The 19,168-nt window shown below is 35.1% G+C and overlaps 2 protein-coding genes across 3 annotated transcripts; one reads left to right on the top strand and one right to left on the bottom strand.

The window, feature by feature from the left end:
* The first annotated feature begins 717 nt into the window (after positions 1-717).
* LOC115955611 (U-box domain-containing protein 62-like) lies at positions 718-6,685 on the top strand. The gene is made up of 8 exons (XM_031073807.1): positions 718-1,546; positions 2,131-2,434; positions 2,914-2,995; positions 3,721-3,778; positions 4,547-4,635; positions 5,002-5,097; positions 5,191-5,261; positions 6,230-6,685. Exons 1-8 carry the CDS (start codon positions 961-963, stop codon positions 6,351-6,353), a joined length of 1,410 nt encoding a protein of 469 aa, XP_030929667.1. The 5' UTR covers positions 718-960; the 3' UTR covers positions 6,354-6,685.
* A 2,666-nt stretch (positions 6,686-9,351) lies between these two features.
* Positions 9,352-15,219, bottom strand: LOC115958249. Of its 2 annotated transcripts, XM_031076650.1 has the most exons (7): positions 14,655-15,219; positions 14,466-14,568; positions 12,817-13,932; positions 12,430-12,492; positions 12,083-12,288; positions 11,640-11,758; positions 9,352-9,782 (listed from the first exon to the last, which is right to left on the bottom strand). In XM_031076650.1, the coding sequence occupies exons 1-7, from the start codon at positions 14,709-14,711 to the stop codon at positions 9,674-9,676; spliced, it is 1,773 nt and encodes a 590-aa protein (XP_030932510.1). In that variant the 5' UTR covers positions 14,712-15,219; the 3' UTR covers positions 9,352-9,673. The 2 variants fall into 2 exon arrangements, with proteins under 2 accessions (XP_030932510.1, XP_030932511.1); XM_031076651.1 differs by lacking the exons at positions 14,466-14,568; positions 14,655-15,219 and adding an exon at positions 14,040-14,122.
* Positions 15,220-19,168: the final 3,949 nt, after the last annotated feature.

Here is a 19,168-nt window from a genome sequence, read left to right as displayed (position 1 = left end):
TAAGCTTAAAATTTTCAAAATAAAAAATCCCTAAAAATTTGAGATATTTAAGGAGGTAACTATATTTTAAAATAAATCCATAATTGTAAGCACAAAGAGAATGGGATATAATAGTTATGATAACATATAAGATAAGTTTATAGCTCAATTGACACATTCCAACAGAGAGATTAGAAATAAGCTTAGAATTTTCAAAATAAAAAAATTCCTAATAATTTGAAATAATTAAGGAGGTAATTATATTTAAAATAAATCCATAATTTTAAACACAAAAGGGATAAGATAGTTATGATAACATATAAGATAAGCTTATTTTTCTAACAAAAGGAAATTAAGAAATAAAAAAAATTGAAAATTTTAAAAATATAAGATAAGCTTATATATATTGCATTTTAAATGTAATTCAGCCTTGAGGTGATTATGAGAAAGCCCATGCTAGTATTTTATATGATTTATTTACTATCACACAGCAGTAGCAAAATTGGTTTTAGATTCTAAAATTTAAGTCCATACAAAATTATATTTCTCCAAACATTTTCCCTATTAAAATTAAAAAAAAAAAAAATTACAATACAAATTTTTTTTTTTGATAAGATTACAATACAAATTTAAGTACTGTTTAAACTGACACATAGTTGACACTTGATACTCAATAACATAATAATAAGGATTTTATTCCATAATTTGAGCATAATCTTCTCTTTTATCTTTACAAAAGCCCATATCCCCCAATCCCATTCAATCTTCACCAAAAAAAGAATAAGGTGGCGCACCATTTCCACTGAAACCCACTCTCCCTCTCTCTCTCACACTCGTCACACTCACAGCTATCATCTCACAGCTCAAATCGGAAAACCCTAGTTCCCAAATTATCTGATTACATTTACACATCAAAAAAACATCATGCCTCCCCAATTCTCAATCCTAAATTTAATTTAGTTAATTTTTAAAATCCCAAACATGTCCTCCGAAGAAATAGGAATGGTCCCCTCTCAGTCTCACTCCAACGGTCTTAACTCCCAACTTGTCTTCGAATATTCCTCTTCCTCCGCCGCCGCCGCCGCTGCCTCCGCCCCACCTCAGCATCATCACCAGCGCCGCGTCGGACTCCAGGACCACCCCAAGACCACCCGCGAGCTCTCCGGTTACATCGACGACAAGCTCTTCTTCACCACCCCTCAGCCCCCCTCCACCACTGACTTCCGCCGCAACAACAACAGCTTGTTCGCTCATCGCCGTCAGTGGGACGGTAACGGCGGCGGAGCCACCACTCCCAGCTCCGATGAAGACGACGACGACGACGACGTTGATGATGATGACGACGACGATGAGGGCGATGACGGTGACCCTGATGGCGAGGTTGAACGACTAGTCGTTGGGGTTGATGAAACCAACAACAACAACAACAGTAATAACAATAACGACAACGCTGGCAATAAGGTTAATAATACTAATGTTAATGCTAATGCTAATAGTGGTAGTGGCAGTGTGCATGGTGCTGCAGACAAACTGGGAAATGGGAAAGCCAAGCACCATTCCGCTTTTGGTATGAAATTCTCTTTATTTTTCACTCTTTACTTTCTAAATATGGGATTTTTGAAGTTGTTAATTGCTGCTCATACTGATTGGATACTTGGGTCGAGTTCTAAAATGCAAGAATTATTATTTTTATTTAGTCCCCTCTCCCTCCCAAAATAAAATAAATTATGAATTTTGTTGGTTTTTATTGGTGCTAATAGTAATTGGGGACTTAAGGCTCGAGAATTTTGGTAAAAATTATGGAAATTTACTTTTCCAACAAAAAGGAGGAGGGGGGGTTAATTTTAGTTGGTTTTTGGAGGTTTTATTTCTTGGTAAGTTACACACCCACCTGGTGGGACTTAGCCATGACCTCACTCTCAACCTAGCACTTGCAAGGGGAGGAGGTGCCAGTTGAGCTACAGCTCACTGGTCTTTTGAGGTGGTTGTTGATTGGTCCTAAATGCTAATTGGGTGCTAGGGTCGAGTTTTTTGGTAAGAAACTGAAGAAAATTTCCAATTTTTACTTTCCAAAAACAAAGGAAATTGGGAATTTTGTTGGTATTTCAGGTTGTTAATTGGTGCTAAATGATAATGGCAATTGGTTAATAGGGTCGAGTAGAGAGATTTTGGGGAAAGATGGGAATGTGGGTCAGTCTGCAAATGACGCCATGAGCGAGAATCATCATCAGCAGCAGCAAGGAAGGCTTGTGAGTTACCAAAATGCGGTAACTATTGCGGAGCCTGATGGGGAGTTGTATTATTCTCAGTATTTGCAGGGTACTGAGACTGCTTCTGCTTCTGGGCACAAGGATGTAGTTATGGACAATGGTTGTGGGTTTAGTGGGAGAAGGGATGTTTCGTGTTCAAGTGAGTCAGGAGAGTCTCTGAGGGCTATTCTCTCAGACCCTGTCAAGTAAGTTCGCTTTTTCATAATCAGCTGGTTTATTTTGTTGCTCTACTCTATGTATAATGTATTACTGGCCATATAGAGCGATAATATTTTTTGTATTGAAAACTATTTTGTAAATGTTATTGTGTCATGCTTGTGCAAAACTTATATTCACATCCTTGGTGAAATGCCATTATATACGATTTACACTACTGGAGATTAATTTGATGGTAGAAGGGGTTCAATCATATTTTCTGGCATGTTCACTTGGGCACTGAAAACCAATTCCCTGGATTAAATTTTGATCTTTATATGGTGAAATATATCATTTTGTGAGCTATTTTATAACAAATACGATCCAATTTTATTTACATTTGAATGTAGGTATGTCACACTGTGCATAAGTTTTCTGGTGAATATGTCTTTTGGCCTCAAATTAATCATGTCATGATTACTATAATAAGTAATAGCTAATGCATTATACTTGATTTTTCATTATTCAGTGGAGCTCTTATGGATGATGCAATGATATTGCCTTGTGGACATTCCTTTGGTGGTGGGGGAATACAGCATGTTACTAGAATGGTGAGTTTTCAGCAAATTCCTTTTTGAATTACCAGTTGTCAAATATTGTTGAAAGTTATACATAATATCTGGAGATGGGTGAAAATTGCTGTGCATTAAATCTTAATGGCATATAAGAGCAGAGAAAGTAGAAGTCACAGCAAAATGGTATTTGACTTTGAAATTCACCACTGATATGAGTGTTCTCTTCAATTTGTCATGGTGATTTATGATTATGTTGTTAATGATTATTTTCTTGCAAAATTGTTGACTGAGGTGTACATGTGAGCAAATGTATCAAAAAGCCTTACTTGCTCATAGTATAACAGTGTGTAAGATTGACTTATTTTATTATCTAAAAGAGCCACTTTTCTCCCCTCTATAAATCAACTGCTGTCCATCTTGATCATTCTGAGCCATGTTTTATGGATACTTTTCTTTTAGTGTTACAATATTAAATTATAGAGTGATCTTCTATATTTGCAATGCTCAAGCATTTATTTTTTGCTTGCTGTTATGTGTTAGAATTATGGTTAAGTGATTAAACTCACCATTTCCTAATAGCTTAAGCTTTTGGGAGAATTGGTAATTTAACATTATGTATTTAATTTGTGTGGATTAACTAATTTTGTGCACATCTAACTTCCCGTGTTGGAGATTTTTTAAGGGGATCAGCAATACTGGCCATTTCTCCTAATTGTGCTCATCATATAGTATTTTGATTAAATCTTATGATGCCTCTTCAGAAAGTTTGCTACACTTGTTCTCACTCAGTTTCAGAAGACTCAATAGCTCCAAATCTCTGTAAGTCTAAATTTCTGTCATAGAAGCTTGTCAAATCTCTGTTTTATTGTGCATCAACATGAATTTACAAACCCTCCAGTTGGACAGCCATATTTGCCTTTTTTGTGTTCTGGGAAATAATATATGCATGTCTGACTTGCCAATGAGCTGTAGCTGAGCTGGCAAATCCTCTTCTTATAAGTTCTAGGTGGTGGGTGAGGTCATGGGTTCAGGACCCAGTGGGTGTGTAACTTACCAATAAAAAAAATGTATGCATGTCTGACTTAATTGCTAGGGCAACACCTGTGTTATGGTTCCAAGCTTGCCACGTGGACACTTTTATCTGACCAACAACTATCTTTGTTGTTGTACCAATTACCAAATGAAAAGGTTTATATCAATGTGACTTCAGATGTCTAGATTTGCTGCTAAAGCTCCAGAGGTAGTACTTGATGTTTCTGGAAGAATTCATGATGTAATATCCACTTTGATAAAGATGATATATGATGATCCTAAAAAGGGAGGGATGAAAGGAGCCCAAATTCTAGAGGCGAGATTTGAATCCTTTTTAATTTTATTTATTAGGAGCCAGCATTAAGTTTTTGTGAAATCCTTCATGAGAATGAAACATTCACAATTCATGAGGTGGCCAGAATTGGAATTTGGGTCAGTAACAGTTCAAACCCAAGCATATAAAAAGGAGTGCATTTTAGTCAAGCTTAGAATGTTAGTAGGTTAATTATTCTAATTATTTTATTCTTTTGTTTTTGGTTGGATTTACATGTTCAGCTCTGCGAGCTGCTGTGCAGGCATTCCGCCGGGAAGAAGAGTTACAGTTTTATCGCTCATCCAAAAGAAGAAGAGAAAGGTTTGACCAGGTTAGTCTTTTTTACGGCTCAAATTTTATAGCATCCTAAGTTTGTGTATGTGATTGAGAGAGAGCAACATCTAAATTTCCTTGTTTTCCAAAAGGAACTGTATAAAACCATTGGCCTAGTTTTCTTTTGTAAACCTATGCAATTTGATCTGAGCTGGGTTGTAGTTTTATCATGCAGGCTTGCACCCTAATTCTGTGCTTTAACTTCTGTAATTTGATCTGGGTGGTGTGTCTTTTCAAAATGCATCTCTGGAGCTTGTTGCTGTCTTTGATCATTCTCTTGTGACTGGAGAGTGGACAGCCTGGCCTCTAATCGTTAACTTGTCCTTGAAATTTCCTCTAAAATATTTGTTTTGTTTTTTTGTAGGACAAGGGTGGTTATGGTGATTCAACTCTCATGGATCCTCCTAGGGGTAGAGGTGTACAATTTCCATTTGCAGTGACAGACAGGGTTATTATAAAGGTTCTATTTTATGGCACTCAAAGGCACAATCTTTTACTGTAATTCTTGTTTATTAGTTTCTTGAAACTAATAATTGGAGGGAAAATGTATCAGGGAAACAAAAGGACACCACAGCGCTTTGTTGGACGTGAGGCTATTGTAACAACACAATGCTTGAATGGATGGTTAGACACTTGCCCACTTCTCAACCCTTCCATTTGTTACAGATTGTAAGATTTGAAATATTGATTAAAACATCTATCTTGATGTGACGTGTCTGAATTTCAATGCTAAAGATCTAATGGAGGTTATGGCTCTATATAGAGCTGAAGAACAAGGAAGAATTCTTTATTGACCCAAAATAGTTGGGATCGATACATTGCTGAGCTGGGAGTTTGGTATTCCATAATGTACTACTCACATAGTATGATATAGTGTAGTAAGCACCTACTCTTATAATGTATTAATGGAATTCTGGAAGAATGTTGAGTTGGTGTTACTCGTCAGGATGCAGCCTAGTGGTTGGAGGCTTGGGATGAACTGTAGACCCAGACTGGGTTCAATCCCTACTAGGAGTTCCTTTGGATTACTTAATACAAGGTTCTGGTGGGTGGGGTCATGTTACTTGTGTATCCATGGTTTTATGCCCGGGGGTGGATCCAAAGGACCCTGCCTTGGTGAGGTTCCATGTCATCAAAAAAAGAATGTTGAGTTGGTGCTGCAGCCAGCTAGTTTCAACTTTTGACTGATTTGCTGCAGGCATTTTGATGTTGAAGAAGAATTTGGTTGAGTTCGATATTCTTTCTGCTGTGATAATTGTCTTACAATGGATAGTGTTCTTTGTACTTGTCATGGTATGATTGAAATTCAGTATCTTAAAACAGGTCACAGTTTTGGGGAACGAAGTCAAAGAAACATCATTTAAAGTAGGTCTTTTGATTGATATTTTTTATTCTAAATCAAAATAGATAGAATCAGGTTGAAGAGAAACATGGGGGTGAGAGATCAGAGAGAGAACTAGATTCCCTTGGCTTAAGCTCCTTTCGGCTCATCAGTGAGCATTTACTAGAATAGCGCTTGTGTTTAAATGGAAAGAGAGAAAATAAATAAATTTGAAATTTGCTTTTGTTACTGACATGAATCTTATTTATAGGTATGTCGTGAAGACATTGGACAATGCAGAGAGTGTAAAATTGCAATATCGCTCACTCTCTAAGGTTCCAGATGACCCATCCTCAAAGACAATGTCAAGCAAGATGGCTCCAAACTGGCTCTAGAGCTGCAGCATTCCAAATGGGCAAAAGTGAAGTGTGATTCTTACTTGGTTACCAATATGCCACGTTTCAAATATTTAATCTAACTTTATCAAGGAAGAGGGTTCTGTTTGTGCTTGTATTATTGTAATTCTTGTGACAGAATATCATGATATACGGGTCTTGTAAATTATAGAAGCCATGTTACTGCTGATCTGAGAAACCTGAATGAGATTTGAGTTAGGAACGTTTAGTCATCTTTGCTTTAATTATGTGAGCAATTGTTGTATTCAAGTGAAGCCTGTGTATAAAAGGAAAATGAATGTCATATAATCAATTTTGGTTTATAAGATCAATTGCTGCTTCAGTTTGTTGGCGTGACAATCCCTCTCTCCATCTCTCTCTCTCTCACACGCTTTTTGTTTGGTACCATTGTAGAAGAGCAAGCAAAGCGGGGTTCAAATATTATACATCCAGAAAGCATTTATACGGTTCTTATTAGCAAGTCAGCTAAGGTGTAGGCCTCCTGTAGGATAGGTGGTGGCACCAGAAATACTGTTGTTGAGAGTGCCTTCCTCCTAGCTGTGTAATGTCCTCCAACATGCATTGGAATCTCCTTGTGATGGTGTTCTGCAGGTCCTTTGTTGGCAGCAGTAGGATCAGTCTGTCATAGCCTGCCTTCTTGGCTTGAGTATATCCCTCTTGGATGGACATGAGTTTGGCAGTTCTCTTGCTCATTGCTCTGCTGCTTTTACTTCTGGTGAAGATTTTGTTCCCTTTTGACTCAATGGCCACAAAAACCTGTTCCACACCAGTAGTTGTCTTTTTTCCATGCCTCTTCTATTTTCAAAATTAGTTGCCACTCTTGAATCTATTCTTGGGATATTGGCGCCTGTTAGAGTGGTTATGTATTAGCATAAGCTGAGTGGCACGCTACTGCCATGCAAGGACTTTCCAGGTGGGGTAGTCGCTTTTGTAGTTAATCTGGCCAGAGTGAGGGTCGGAAGTGCCTTTGGCGGCAGAGTCTCTCTAGTTAGGAAATGAGGAAATATGACTTGCCAAAACAAAAGCAAAACAAAGTGGATGGTATTGGATTGAATGGACCAAAGTGGACTGATATGCTATATTATCCTGGCTCAAAAGGAGTCATAACAATAATAACAACAATAATAAATAAGAAGAGTGTTACGTCCACAATATTTTTATATCAAATCATAGATGATAACTGCTTAATCTTGTTCCTCATAAAAAATTGAATCCATAATTTAAATTACTTTTTTGCCCACCCATAACAACTAGTAACAATCTTCTACTTAAGATTTGTTGTGAATATATCATTTCTTAAAAAATAATTAGGAATTTATTTATTATGTTGTTGATGTGAAACTAACCAATCATGTTACTTTGTAAATTTATTAGTTAAAAAATGATACCGGTTAAATGTTCCTTTTAACTGTTTAAAATTTAAATGAAAACATTTGCAAGATACATTATTTAAAATATCTTATTGTTTGATTAATATTAATTTAAAAAAAAATGCTTAAATAACTTCATGTACTAATAGATTAGGACAAAATAATTAAATTAACTCATTTATTTATTCATTATTAGATTTTACAATTGAGATGGACTAAAATAAATCAAAATGTTACACTTTAGCTACTAGATATTATATAGATTAACTTGTACTAATTACAGTATCACTAAAAAAATAATTAATTTTTTTTAATTATGTTGTTGATGTGACACTAACCAATTATGCAACTTTGTAAAAAATTTAGTAAATAAATGATATTGTTTAAATGTTCTTTTAACTATTAAAAATTTAAATGAAAACATTCATAAGATGCATTAATTAAAAGATCTTATTGTTTGATTAATATTAATTTTAAAAGAGCTTAAATGATTTCATGTACTAATAGATTTGAACAAAATCATTTAATTATTTGCCAATAGATTTTACAATTAAAATTGACTAAAGTGGATCAAAATGCTACGCTAATATAATTTAATAAGAGCGTAACAACAATAAATATTAAATTTTAACTTATATAAATACCATGAAATGAATTTATTTTATTATTCAAATTAAATATTACAAATTTAAGAGTATCTAGATGATTTTATTTTATTTTATTTTTTTTGGATAATCATCATTTTAAAATTTAATTGATGTAACGTCCTACACACTATTAGATAAATGTTATAGCTAGTGTACAAAAGCTCCCACGTTTAAGAGGTTTAAAAGAAGTGATTGGTAAATAAATTTAAGCCTTTGTTTTTTTTGAGAGGCTAAATCTCAAACTCTTACTCCCAATCCTAAACACTATTAGATACAGGAATTGTAATCTTTAACTCTGAAATAGACTGTCCATTTCACTTCTATTCCATTTTTATGAGTGGAGGCAGTATTTAGTCCAAACTCCAAAGGCCATTGGCCTTTGCTCTCTCTCTCTGTCTGCTGTGAGCTTGCATATGAGGACTCATGCAAATTACAAGTGAAAACAAGACTGATACCAGATTTAACTTTTTTCAACTGTCAACTGCAATCAATGCTCACAAGGAAACCAATAAAGAGAAGTCATGAATCTACGGAGAATTCGTGGCAAAAAGCCCCATTTAAACATGTAAGATAGAGGCATTGAGGTCTGGAGCATTTGGAATGCTTCTCAGTTTATTTGCAATGGTCGATAGTGTCTTTAAGTAATTAAAATTCACAAGTCATCCATCCTGTTCAACTATATATGAGTGAAGAAGTGCCTTGGACTACGACAAGGAGCTTGCTGCTACGTAGGCCAAGATATAGAAGGATAGGGAAATGACATTCTGATATTTTGGTGAAAATTTCTTCCAACCTATATCCCCAGCATAGGAGCCTTTCTTTATACTTTTCAATGAACATTTTGCAACAATGGATAAAAATATTTGTTACCCCAACAAACAGAAGAAAAGCTAGTAATTGATGAAGTAAAATTCTCATAAAAGGCAAATCCAATAAGTGAATACATTTACAGTACAAAATATTGCCAAGAGGAAGTGCATTAGAAATCTGAAATTCACCAACAGTTGTTCTCTATCCAGAAAAACAATGAAAAAAAAATATTCCCACAAAAAATTTTAATTCATTCAGTTAAGAGTTACAACTACCAGACATTGCCAAAGGATATCAAGTAAAAAAAAAAAAAAAATCTCTTCTAGTCTTACACAGCTCAACAACTCAGAAGAGGCTTATCAATCTCAAAGACCTACTAATTAGCTGTTTAATGCACATGGAGGTTTATCAAGGCCTAGTATCATGGAGAAGAGTCAATATAACTAGACAGGGGAAAAGACTGTAGTTAAAATCAGAAACAGCATACATTCTCTGACAATAAAAAATTGGATGTCGAGTAAATGGAAGCTGCAGCAGCCATAACTGCTAGTTCCCTTTCTGAGCTATCCACTTTTCTTGATCTGCAAAATGAATAAAATGATAAAATTGTAAAACTAGGGACTAAAATCTTCACAACCAGAACTGACTTTTTTTTTATAGGTAATAAAAGTTCTATAGATAGCAAAAGTGCAATGTGTTTACTATTGTAAACTACTAAACTCACAACAATGCAAAAAATACAATCTAATCAAATGGAAAATCTAATAGAAATAATGAAATCAGACAAGGAAATACAATGTGTGAGACCCCAAATACAAGACCACTCAAATAAAGTCCTAGCTAGTGAAGCCTTCAACAAATCAATAGGACATTCAATGTTCTCAAAAATTTGGGCATTGCGTTCCTTTCATACTAACCACATAAGACACACCGCTACCATATTCCAAACATTTGAAGAATAATTCCCCAACCAATTCCTCCAAGCAAAAAGAAGAGAGACAATTGTACTCGGCATCACCCACTAAACCCCAAACATAAGAAAACCTCACTCCACAAAGCATGAGCAAACTTACATAGGAGTAAAAGACGATCCACAACCAGAACTGACTGAGATCCAACAGTTTCATTTTTTTTGGTTTGTTTGTTGTTTTTTTCAAATTTGCTGGGCCAATTCACTCGTGGACCTAAGGGAATACCCCCTGACCACAGCCACCACACTATACATGGAGTAGTGTACCAATTGTAGGTTTCCCAACAGAAACTTTTTTTTTTTTTTTTTCCTTTTAAACAGTTCTAATATACAACTCCTGTGATGTAGGCAAGAGGCATACTGACATACTTATTTAGAATCTAAGACCGACAAATAGGGGCATAATTTCTTTGTGAAACTTCAACGTATATAAAAAAGGAGTTGAAAATGGAAGGGTTAGACCATGAAAAAATTTAGTAATTCCCACACATGAAATGCAGTTTATACTGAAAATTAACCTGTTGACAAGTATAAATTAGATCTAGAATTATAAAGGCCACTGTTTTATGTGCTTATGATTTCCACAGTACTATAATGAAATGCAAGAATAACCTATTAGGGAAAGCTTACAACAACCCGATACAATATGGACATAAACTTGCTAGAATTACAATTCTGACTTCAATGATGAGATCATGGCATGTTAGCAAAACAAAATATGCAATTGACCAAAGAAGTCAGTTCTTTGTTAAGCAGCAAAGCCTTTATCTATCTTTAAAGAAAAGAAAACAACTCAAAAAAATCAGAAAGAAGAAAAAAATGTGTAAATTTAATTAAGAAAATTTCAAGGAAGCTGTGATACAACCAAAATTACTGCCAGAAAGGAAAGCACATATTCACATTTTTTTATACAAGTTGGAAACAAATTGTGCTGGCTTAGCATGGGGTGAACTCTTGGCTGTGGTACATCCAAATATGGTAGAAATCATTACACTTGAACTCCTAAGACTCAATTTGGTTACTGATTTAACATGTTTTTAATAGAAAAAGAGCTTTGGCTTTCCACTGAGCACTTATCTTTGAAGTTCTGTGAGAAATTTTCTGGAAACAATATGAAGTTAAATGCATAATAAGTACAGCTCAATCTACTCTTTCCAACAGATGTAGAAAAATTACGTTTGTCATATTTGCTAACTTCAAGATAGAAACATGCTATAACCTAGGAAATCTTCTCAGACTCAAAATAATTTAAAGTGGTGATAGCCTGATAGGTATTCTCCTCCTTTTTCTCTCCTTTTAAAAAATGCACACTGGAATGAGGAATACAATATATATATATAAATATATATATATATATATATAACGTAATGTCTACTGGAGCTGAAAAATATGGTGTGTAACGTACCACTAGTACATCTAGCTAGTAAAATAGGTAGATCATAACAGCAGCAATTATAATACGCTTTACCTGGGGTCAATTTCTGATGCTCCGAGCAGTTTCAAACCAAAAGGCACATTCCAGTGGACATGTTGCAGGCCTTGGTCACAATGCAGCTGCATTTCTTTTACTTGGTTCAACCAACTTTCCTGAAATTCATGATCATAAAGCAGTTAATTAGCCAGAAATTCATTCCTAGTTTTCCATTGAGCAAATTGAGGTTTCCCCCCCCCCCCCCCCCCCCCCTTAAAAAGGCAAGAATTGTTAGGTTAAAGAAAAGAAAAGAAAGAAAAAGAAGAAGCCAAATAGTTGGAGAAAAGATTCACATAAGGTAAATTGTGTGTCCCAAGTTTGTTGACAGAGCATACAAAGCATGCCTATGTGGCAGATAGTAAGGGTGGGAATTTCATTGTTTCAGATATGGCCAGAATAATTCTGCAAATGAAACAGAACAATCACTTTGATATACTCACAAGTTGTTTCTCTTCTTCAGTAAGTGCTTTCTCCATCTGATCAAACATTGTGCTCCATCTTGCATGATGCATGTCAGCACTCGCGCTATTAGAAAATTTATCAGTAGAGTTCTCTTTCTCCTGATTAAATGAGAATTCTTTTGACATCAGGAAAGGCAACTCTGTAGTAATTACAGCTCGAACTCTCTTCTTACTACGCCGCAATGCTGTATTTGAAGAACAATATACATTATTAAAAAAAAAAGTAAGTAAAGCACTCACAAACAGGTGAGGAAAAAATAATAATAATAATAATAAAAATAAAAAAAACTCACAATGATCCTGCACGGTGGTGAAAAGAGCATTACCTGAAAGGCGTCCTTTAATATCTTGATGAAGAAGTTCCAACCATTGAGAAGCAACATCAGCAGCTGACAAAAAAAAAAAAAGCATTATTATCAGCTGAGGTGCTTTTTCTTTTTCATTGCCACATTAAACCCAACTTTAATAACTTTGAAATACTTATGCCTAATTGCTATAATATCACCTCATCTTCAATCCAACTTATAACCCGTGGAACTAACACATTTTCCTGTTGTACACTCAAATAACTACCATGCTCCCAACAAAATACAAATTTCTTCAGCAGAACATTTTCTAATTTTTCAATTAAATTTGTGAAAATGAAATAAAGAATGCAGTAGACATTTGAAGCAATCAAAGAAACAAAGTTGTAAAGAAAATTGTATACTAACCCTTTATAGAGCTGGCAAAGTTTGCTGCTGATTCCTCATTAGGCAAAGGGCCAGCATTCTCGGATGCCTGATTTGATGATGATAACTTCAGCTCTAGCATGTAGTCTTGACTGACAAGGGTGGAGTCTGAGTCACAAGTTTTACCACAAATCCTCTCTACCATACTTGGATCACAATGTCCACCTGTGCCTGATTTACTCATTGCTACAGGATATCCTCTTGTATGCCTGATCCCAGACAAAGAACATAACGATCCATCATCATGAGAAAAGCTGACTTCTTGTGTTCCTGAATCATCCACATTTTCCAGGTCCTTTCTGTTGGCAGCTTCTGTACTTTCACTATTTAGCTGAGCTGCATGTTTGCTTCCAACCTTGCCATTTTCGAGTTTTTCAGACCTCACAAGGGCCTCAATAATGGAGTGGACCTGTTTTTTGTTTCTCACATGGTTTATAATCCCAGGGTTCAATCCATTGAGCAATCCACTAGGAGCAGCAATCTTAGTGAACCGGTCCACTTGTTCTCTCTTTGCAAGCTCCATCTTTTTCTTGATCACATCACTTTTGCTTTTCCTTGTCCGTTGCTTTGGCATTGGTATGCCTCCATGAGAAGATGAGAGAAAACCATTTTGCTTCATCTCCCTCCAACGCCGTAGTGGATCTTCATCTCCCTCCACGGTACTCCCACACTCAGAGACATCTCTTGACTTTGAATGTTCATGAATTTTGAAAGGATAAGATGTGTCCTGGTTCACAGAGCTAGAGACATCTTCTGCATTAAGATCCAAGCTAATGCCTCTGGAGGTTACACAAATATTGTTATTTTCTCTCCCATGGTTCTGAAGCAAAGATAGTTTGCCAGAATTCTCAGCGCATTTCTGAGTATCATTGAAGACAGAATGTTTGGCAGCACAGGCTTCAGCATTGAGATCTAGTGGTCCATGGGCAAGATTGACTGCTATTGGAAATAAGTTATTTCCAGTTTTCTCAGCTTGAGAAGCATCCAAGTCAGATGTTACAGGCACCTCGGTAACTTGGGACATCTCTTCTTCACCAAATGGAGACTGATCACCAAACTCTTTGTTTTTCAATGATTTTTGAAAATGGACATTGATTCCTGTGGCATAAATGCAAGAATTAACTACTTTTGAACAGCTTAAATCCACTGTCCTAGATAGGAAACCAAGAAAGTAACATAAGAAACAGAAAAGGTAGGGTACATACGTTATATTTGTGTCTCAAAATCAAACCAAATATGCAACCCATGTAACGTGCTTAAACATCATTATCTGTAATTCAAAACTTCCTCTTTTCTTTTTGGATCAACTTCTATTGTAGTTAAAAAAAAAAAAAATTTGATTAAGTGCACAAACTGCTTCATCAGAACTCTAAATATCTTATTTAATCAGAAGAAAATAAACTGGCAATGCTCATTGTCCACCAAATTGAATACACAGGAGGGGCAAAAATTCAACTGAAAGAGGAGTGCAAAATACTGCTACAATTTAGAAACCTAGACAAAAAATGATTAACTTAAGCAACTAAGCTTCTTTGCAATACATTTCTGACTCAATATTAACCAATCAAGACCCTTTTTTCCACTAATTTCCAAAACCAATAAGAAAATTCAAAGATTGAAATAAGACTTGCCTTCAGACCTACACACTGATTCAAGATCTCGCATTTTAATCCGCTTACGAGAAAGATCACATTTTTCTTCGAATCCAGCGCTGCCCCGCTTCTCACTCACAATCTATAACAACCCAAAATCAAGAAATAAGAAACATGTACCTAAGAAACAAAAATAACACAAGAGCAAGAGGGAACCGACCAACTAACCTTTGAATCCGATCTGTGTATCAATAAAGAACGCTCCCCATGATCCTTCGTTTTCATTTCAAACACAATACTTTTGGCACTCACACCCTTTTACCAGAACAAACAAATCTGGCTTGTGGGCTTCAGAATTGACAAAAATATGAGAAAATATCAAATGGGTCAAGAACAAAAATGAATCTTTGACTCTTTGTTATTGTTCTATGCGGGGATAAAGATTGAAACTTGGTTGATCTGGTGGGCTAGGGTTGAGATAATCTTTGTTTTTGGGGATTTGATTAGTAGTAAAAGTAGTGTTAATTTGGATTTGGATTTGAATTGGAGAGGGAGAGCGCGCTTCGCAATTTGCAAACGCCGAAGGTTGTCTCTCAGTAGTAGCGATTCAATTACTAATAAGTGTTTTAGAGTTTATTATTATTAAGTTATTGTTTTTTTGGAGGGCAACAACGTGGGTGTGTTTTCAAATTCAAATAAGGTTGGAGTTGTGGAGGGACTTTTATTTCAAACCCAACAATGCCACGCCATCTCACAATTTTCCCACGCGTTTCTAATTTCTTATCCCACACCATACTCCCCCTCCACGCCACCTAAACTCGATCACTTTGATTATTAGGAGGGTTATTTACAGTTACATGTTACTAATTATTACAGGGTTGGAGTGATTTAAGATTTTATGAATTGAATTTCATTATAGAGCTACAAACTAATTCCTATAGGTATGGATGAATATCTAGTTGAACATCTTGTGAGAATTACTAAAAAGCCTTCTTTCTAAGATTGGCTTACCCTTGGTGGGTTTGTCAAACACACCCCAATAGCAAAGTCAACTAATAAGTCTTTGTATTTTTATCATGGCATTGCCTAATGCTTTCAATGAAAATGACTTGGGTTCAAAATTCAAATCCCCCTCCCTATCATGTAAAAACGTATAGTATTGAGAATCTTTGCAATAGCAACCTTGTAAAGTTAAAGTCTATATTTTTACCCCCCACCCCAAAAAAAAAAAGTCTACATAAAAAGGTGGAGGTAGAAACAATAAAGAAGAGCTCAGCTTGCTTGTAGAAGGTCTAACACATATTAGCATGAAACTGAACTCAGGAGGATCTGGGAAGGTAAACCAATTGCATCTTGATAAACAATTTAACATATTGCTGTCCGGATTCATACTCAAAGTTAATGTTTTGAACTAGTTATGTTGAATCCTTCTGTCACATGTAAGTTCTTTGGAGAACATGAAAGAAAACAGGTCATGCCGTCATGGTATAAAGGTTCGCAAATTGCAGTAATTGTAAATAATAGCATTTAGCATTACAACTTTTACTTGTAAATAATAGCATTTAGCATTACAACTTTTACTTGAAAACCAATAGCATTCAGCTTTTGTCTTGATGGTCATCTCATCACCGCACTGAATCAATAGCCAATTGAATAATGCTACTCATTTCTTCTTTGGAATTCTATAGACTTTGAAGGCCCTATATATATGTGTGTTATTGGAAACGTTGTAAGTAGTACTTTTGATAGAGATAACTTTCGGTATAAAAGTTACTCTGTAAACACAAATTTTTCTCAATTGTAGAAAATCAAACGATTGAAAAGAAATATGGTTTGCAAATATAAATTTGTATTGATGTATAATGAGTACAATCTCTATTTTGATTCTTTTACAAAAGAATACCCTCTGATTCTATCTTCTTTGAATTTGACTCGAACAAGAAACCTCTTGACTTTAATTGGAAGATGGATTGATCGGTCTTCACAATAAATCTCTAGCTTCGAGCTTATTAGAGATTTATTGTTCTTCAAGTCTTCGAATGTGAAGGCTCTAGGGTTGAAGTTCTTCGGGGCTTTAGAGGCTTGATCCATTGAGCTTCAAAGATTTGGGTTTGTTGAGGTTTATGGAGGCTTTTTAGCTTAATTCCAATAGAACATCAAAGAACTCGAACAATAAATCTTCTTGAATTTGGTTGGAAGATAGATTGAACAGTCTTCTCAACAAATCTCTAGCCTTGAGCTTGATAGAGATTTGTTGTTCTTCAAGTTCTTCAAAGTTTCTTGAAACAGAATTTCTCCCGAGCTTAGGCCTCTTGAAAACTTGGTCCTCAAAATGAGAAGGGATGTCCTCTATTTATAGTGATTGTAAAGGATAAACTCCACTTCAAATTGTTATACTTGGAAGTATGTAGTAGACTTTTGATTGGCCCAAATTCTTCTTAAAGATAATTATCTTTATTTATCTATTTTGATAAATATCATATTTTGATAAAGATAATAATCAACAAAGATAAATAATTATCTCTATTTAATTTATTTAATAAAGATAATTATCTACCAATTTTGAATAAAAAATTTATCTTTATTTTATTTATTATTTATTTTAATAAAGATAATTGTCCATAAAATTTAAATAGGAAATTTATCTTTATCTTTTGGGTCAAATGACATATGGCAAATTTTGGTATGCCAATGTGATGTCAATTTGGATGACACATATCATTATCTAATTTAATTAATTTAATGACATTAATTTAGAATTTGCCACTAAACTTTGACGTGGCATTTTATAATTGGCCTAAAATTTTGCCTCTTACGTACTCATTGTAATTCCTGCAATACAAAAGTAAAGTGGATGACCACTCAATAGAAAAAGCTGTATTGGCTTAATGACTGCAGTGTCATAGATCGTAAAATCGTTGAAAAACTACTCATCAATTCCTCTTGCAGATAATGCAAAAAATTCAATCTTTATAAATTTCCTTTTACTGAAAATAAGATCTAGGAGAGTAGCAGAAATGCCACAGCAAAACAGCACCTTAAAGAAAAAAAGAGAAAAAAAGAATAAGCATCAAGTTAATAATCCAGCAGCTTGAGTTTAGTTTCCAACGTGATATCCAGAATTTGAAACTACGACCGGCCTCATCCTCCATGAGCTCCGTTGGCTTTAGTATTCGACAACTACGAGGCCACACTTTACCAGGGTAGTACAAGTCCTCAAACATAAAACCTTCAAAGGTTGTCGCAGGATCGGCACTGATGGGCTTTGCCTCGAAACGAATACAAAAACTCACCCCACTAACGAGGTTTGCCATCGCGTTCGCAAGTCTCACAAACTCAAAATTTGTACTCTACACCAAACGTTCATGGTTAACGATTAATAAAGAGTTATAAAGCGTATTTTCTGTTTACAGAGTTGGGACAAGTTCTTAAATTCTTTGAGTAACGTTGTTTGTATTTTTTTAAAATATATGTAGGTGAAAAAGTGTGTAGAAATATGTATAATATTATTTAAAAACTAAAAATGTGTTGTTTAACTACTCTACCAAACGGAGCCTAAAGTATTTCATTTGGTATGATTATTATTATATATTCGTATATTATAAATTAATATGTTATGTGTGGTACATAAAAAGTGAAAGTTATTCTATTGTTATTACATAAATTATTCGGCTTCATTTTATTCATTCTAAATCTACAATTATACTTAAATATTTATTCTTCAATTTAATTGTTATTAACATAATTCAAAGGACAATTGAACATGACTTAATGAAATGAATTTTTTCTTGAATTATATATGTGGGGTCTAATAATTTGTGGTCCTGGCCCACTTTACATCAGGGCCCAAGGCCCGAGCCGAGAAGAGGAATTGTCGAGAACACACAATGAAAGTCCAAGTAGCTTTGATATATAGCCGATGATGATTCTGTCATCGGCATTCCCAAGGCATTCCTAAAAGAAATGACAAGAATGGCATAGGAACAGTTTTAGGAAGAGCCGAACATATCCGCGTCAATAGATAAGGGAGCCCTGGATAGTATGGCGACAAAAGACAAAAGAAAGGCTGTCATTACTGCCATTAAATACTCTGCGGCAGACAGAGCAATGCTTTTCAGCTTTTTACAACCACCCCCAACTACTCTGGGTATGGGCTAATAGGACAAGTATCAGTCCTGGAAAGTTGAACCTACACGTGGACGTTGGGAGGGGAGTGAAAGCTATTATAAAAGGAAAAATAAGCAGTCCAGGAAGGGGGCTGGGAAAAAAAAGGCCAAGAACCAGAGCCTCCCAGACCGTATCGAGGAGAATGGGTCATCGAGCGAACATGGCTTACTTTTATATGAACACCACGACTAACCACCGTTCGGTGACCAAAGCCTAGTCTTTCAAACCCACGCTCTACAAATGATATTGTTTGGGCCTTTTTACGTGCGAACCCAATATCATTTTGGGTCGTTACAAATCAAGTCCTTACAATATAAAATTGATTTAATGAAATTTTCTTATATTCAAGAAAATTTATAATAAAACAACAATAACAGCAAACAAAACCTTAATCACAAAATGTTAGGGTCAATTATGAATCGTGAACATATTAGTTAGAATTGATCATATATATTCTATACAGGGAAATAATACATACGATAAGTTTACACTAATTAGTAACTCATGCAATGCATGAGAAAATTCTAGAAAATATGATCGTTTATATATGATGCAATAAGACTTAAGAAAAATAT

The sequence above is a fragment of the Quercus lobata genome, chromosome 8 (genome assembly GCF_001633185.2).
Source record: "Quercus lobata isolate SW786 chromosome 8, ValleyOak3.0 Primary Assembly, whole genome shotgun sequence".
NCBI lineage: Eukaryota > Viridiplantae > Streptophyta > Magnoliopsida > Fagales > Fagaceae > Quercus > Quercus lobata.
This window is presented reverse-complemented; position numbering and strand designations above follow the sequence as displayed.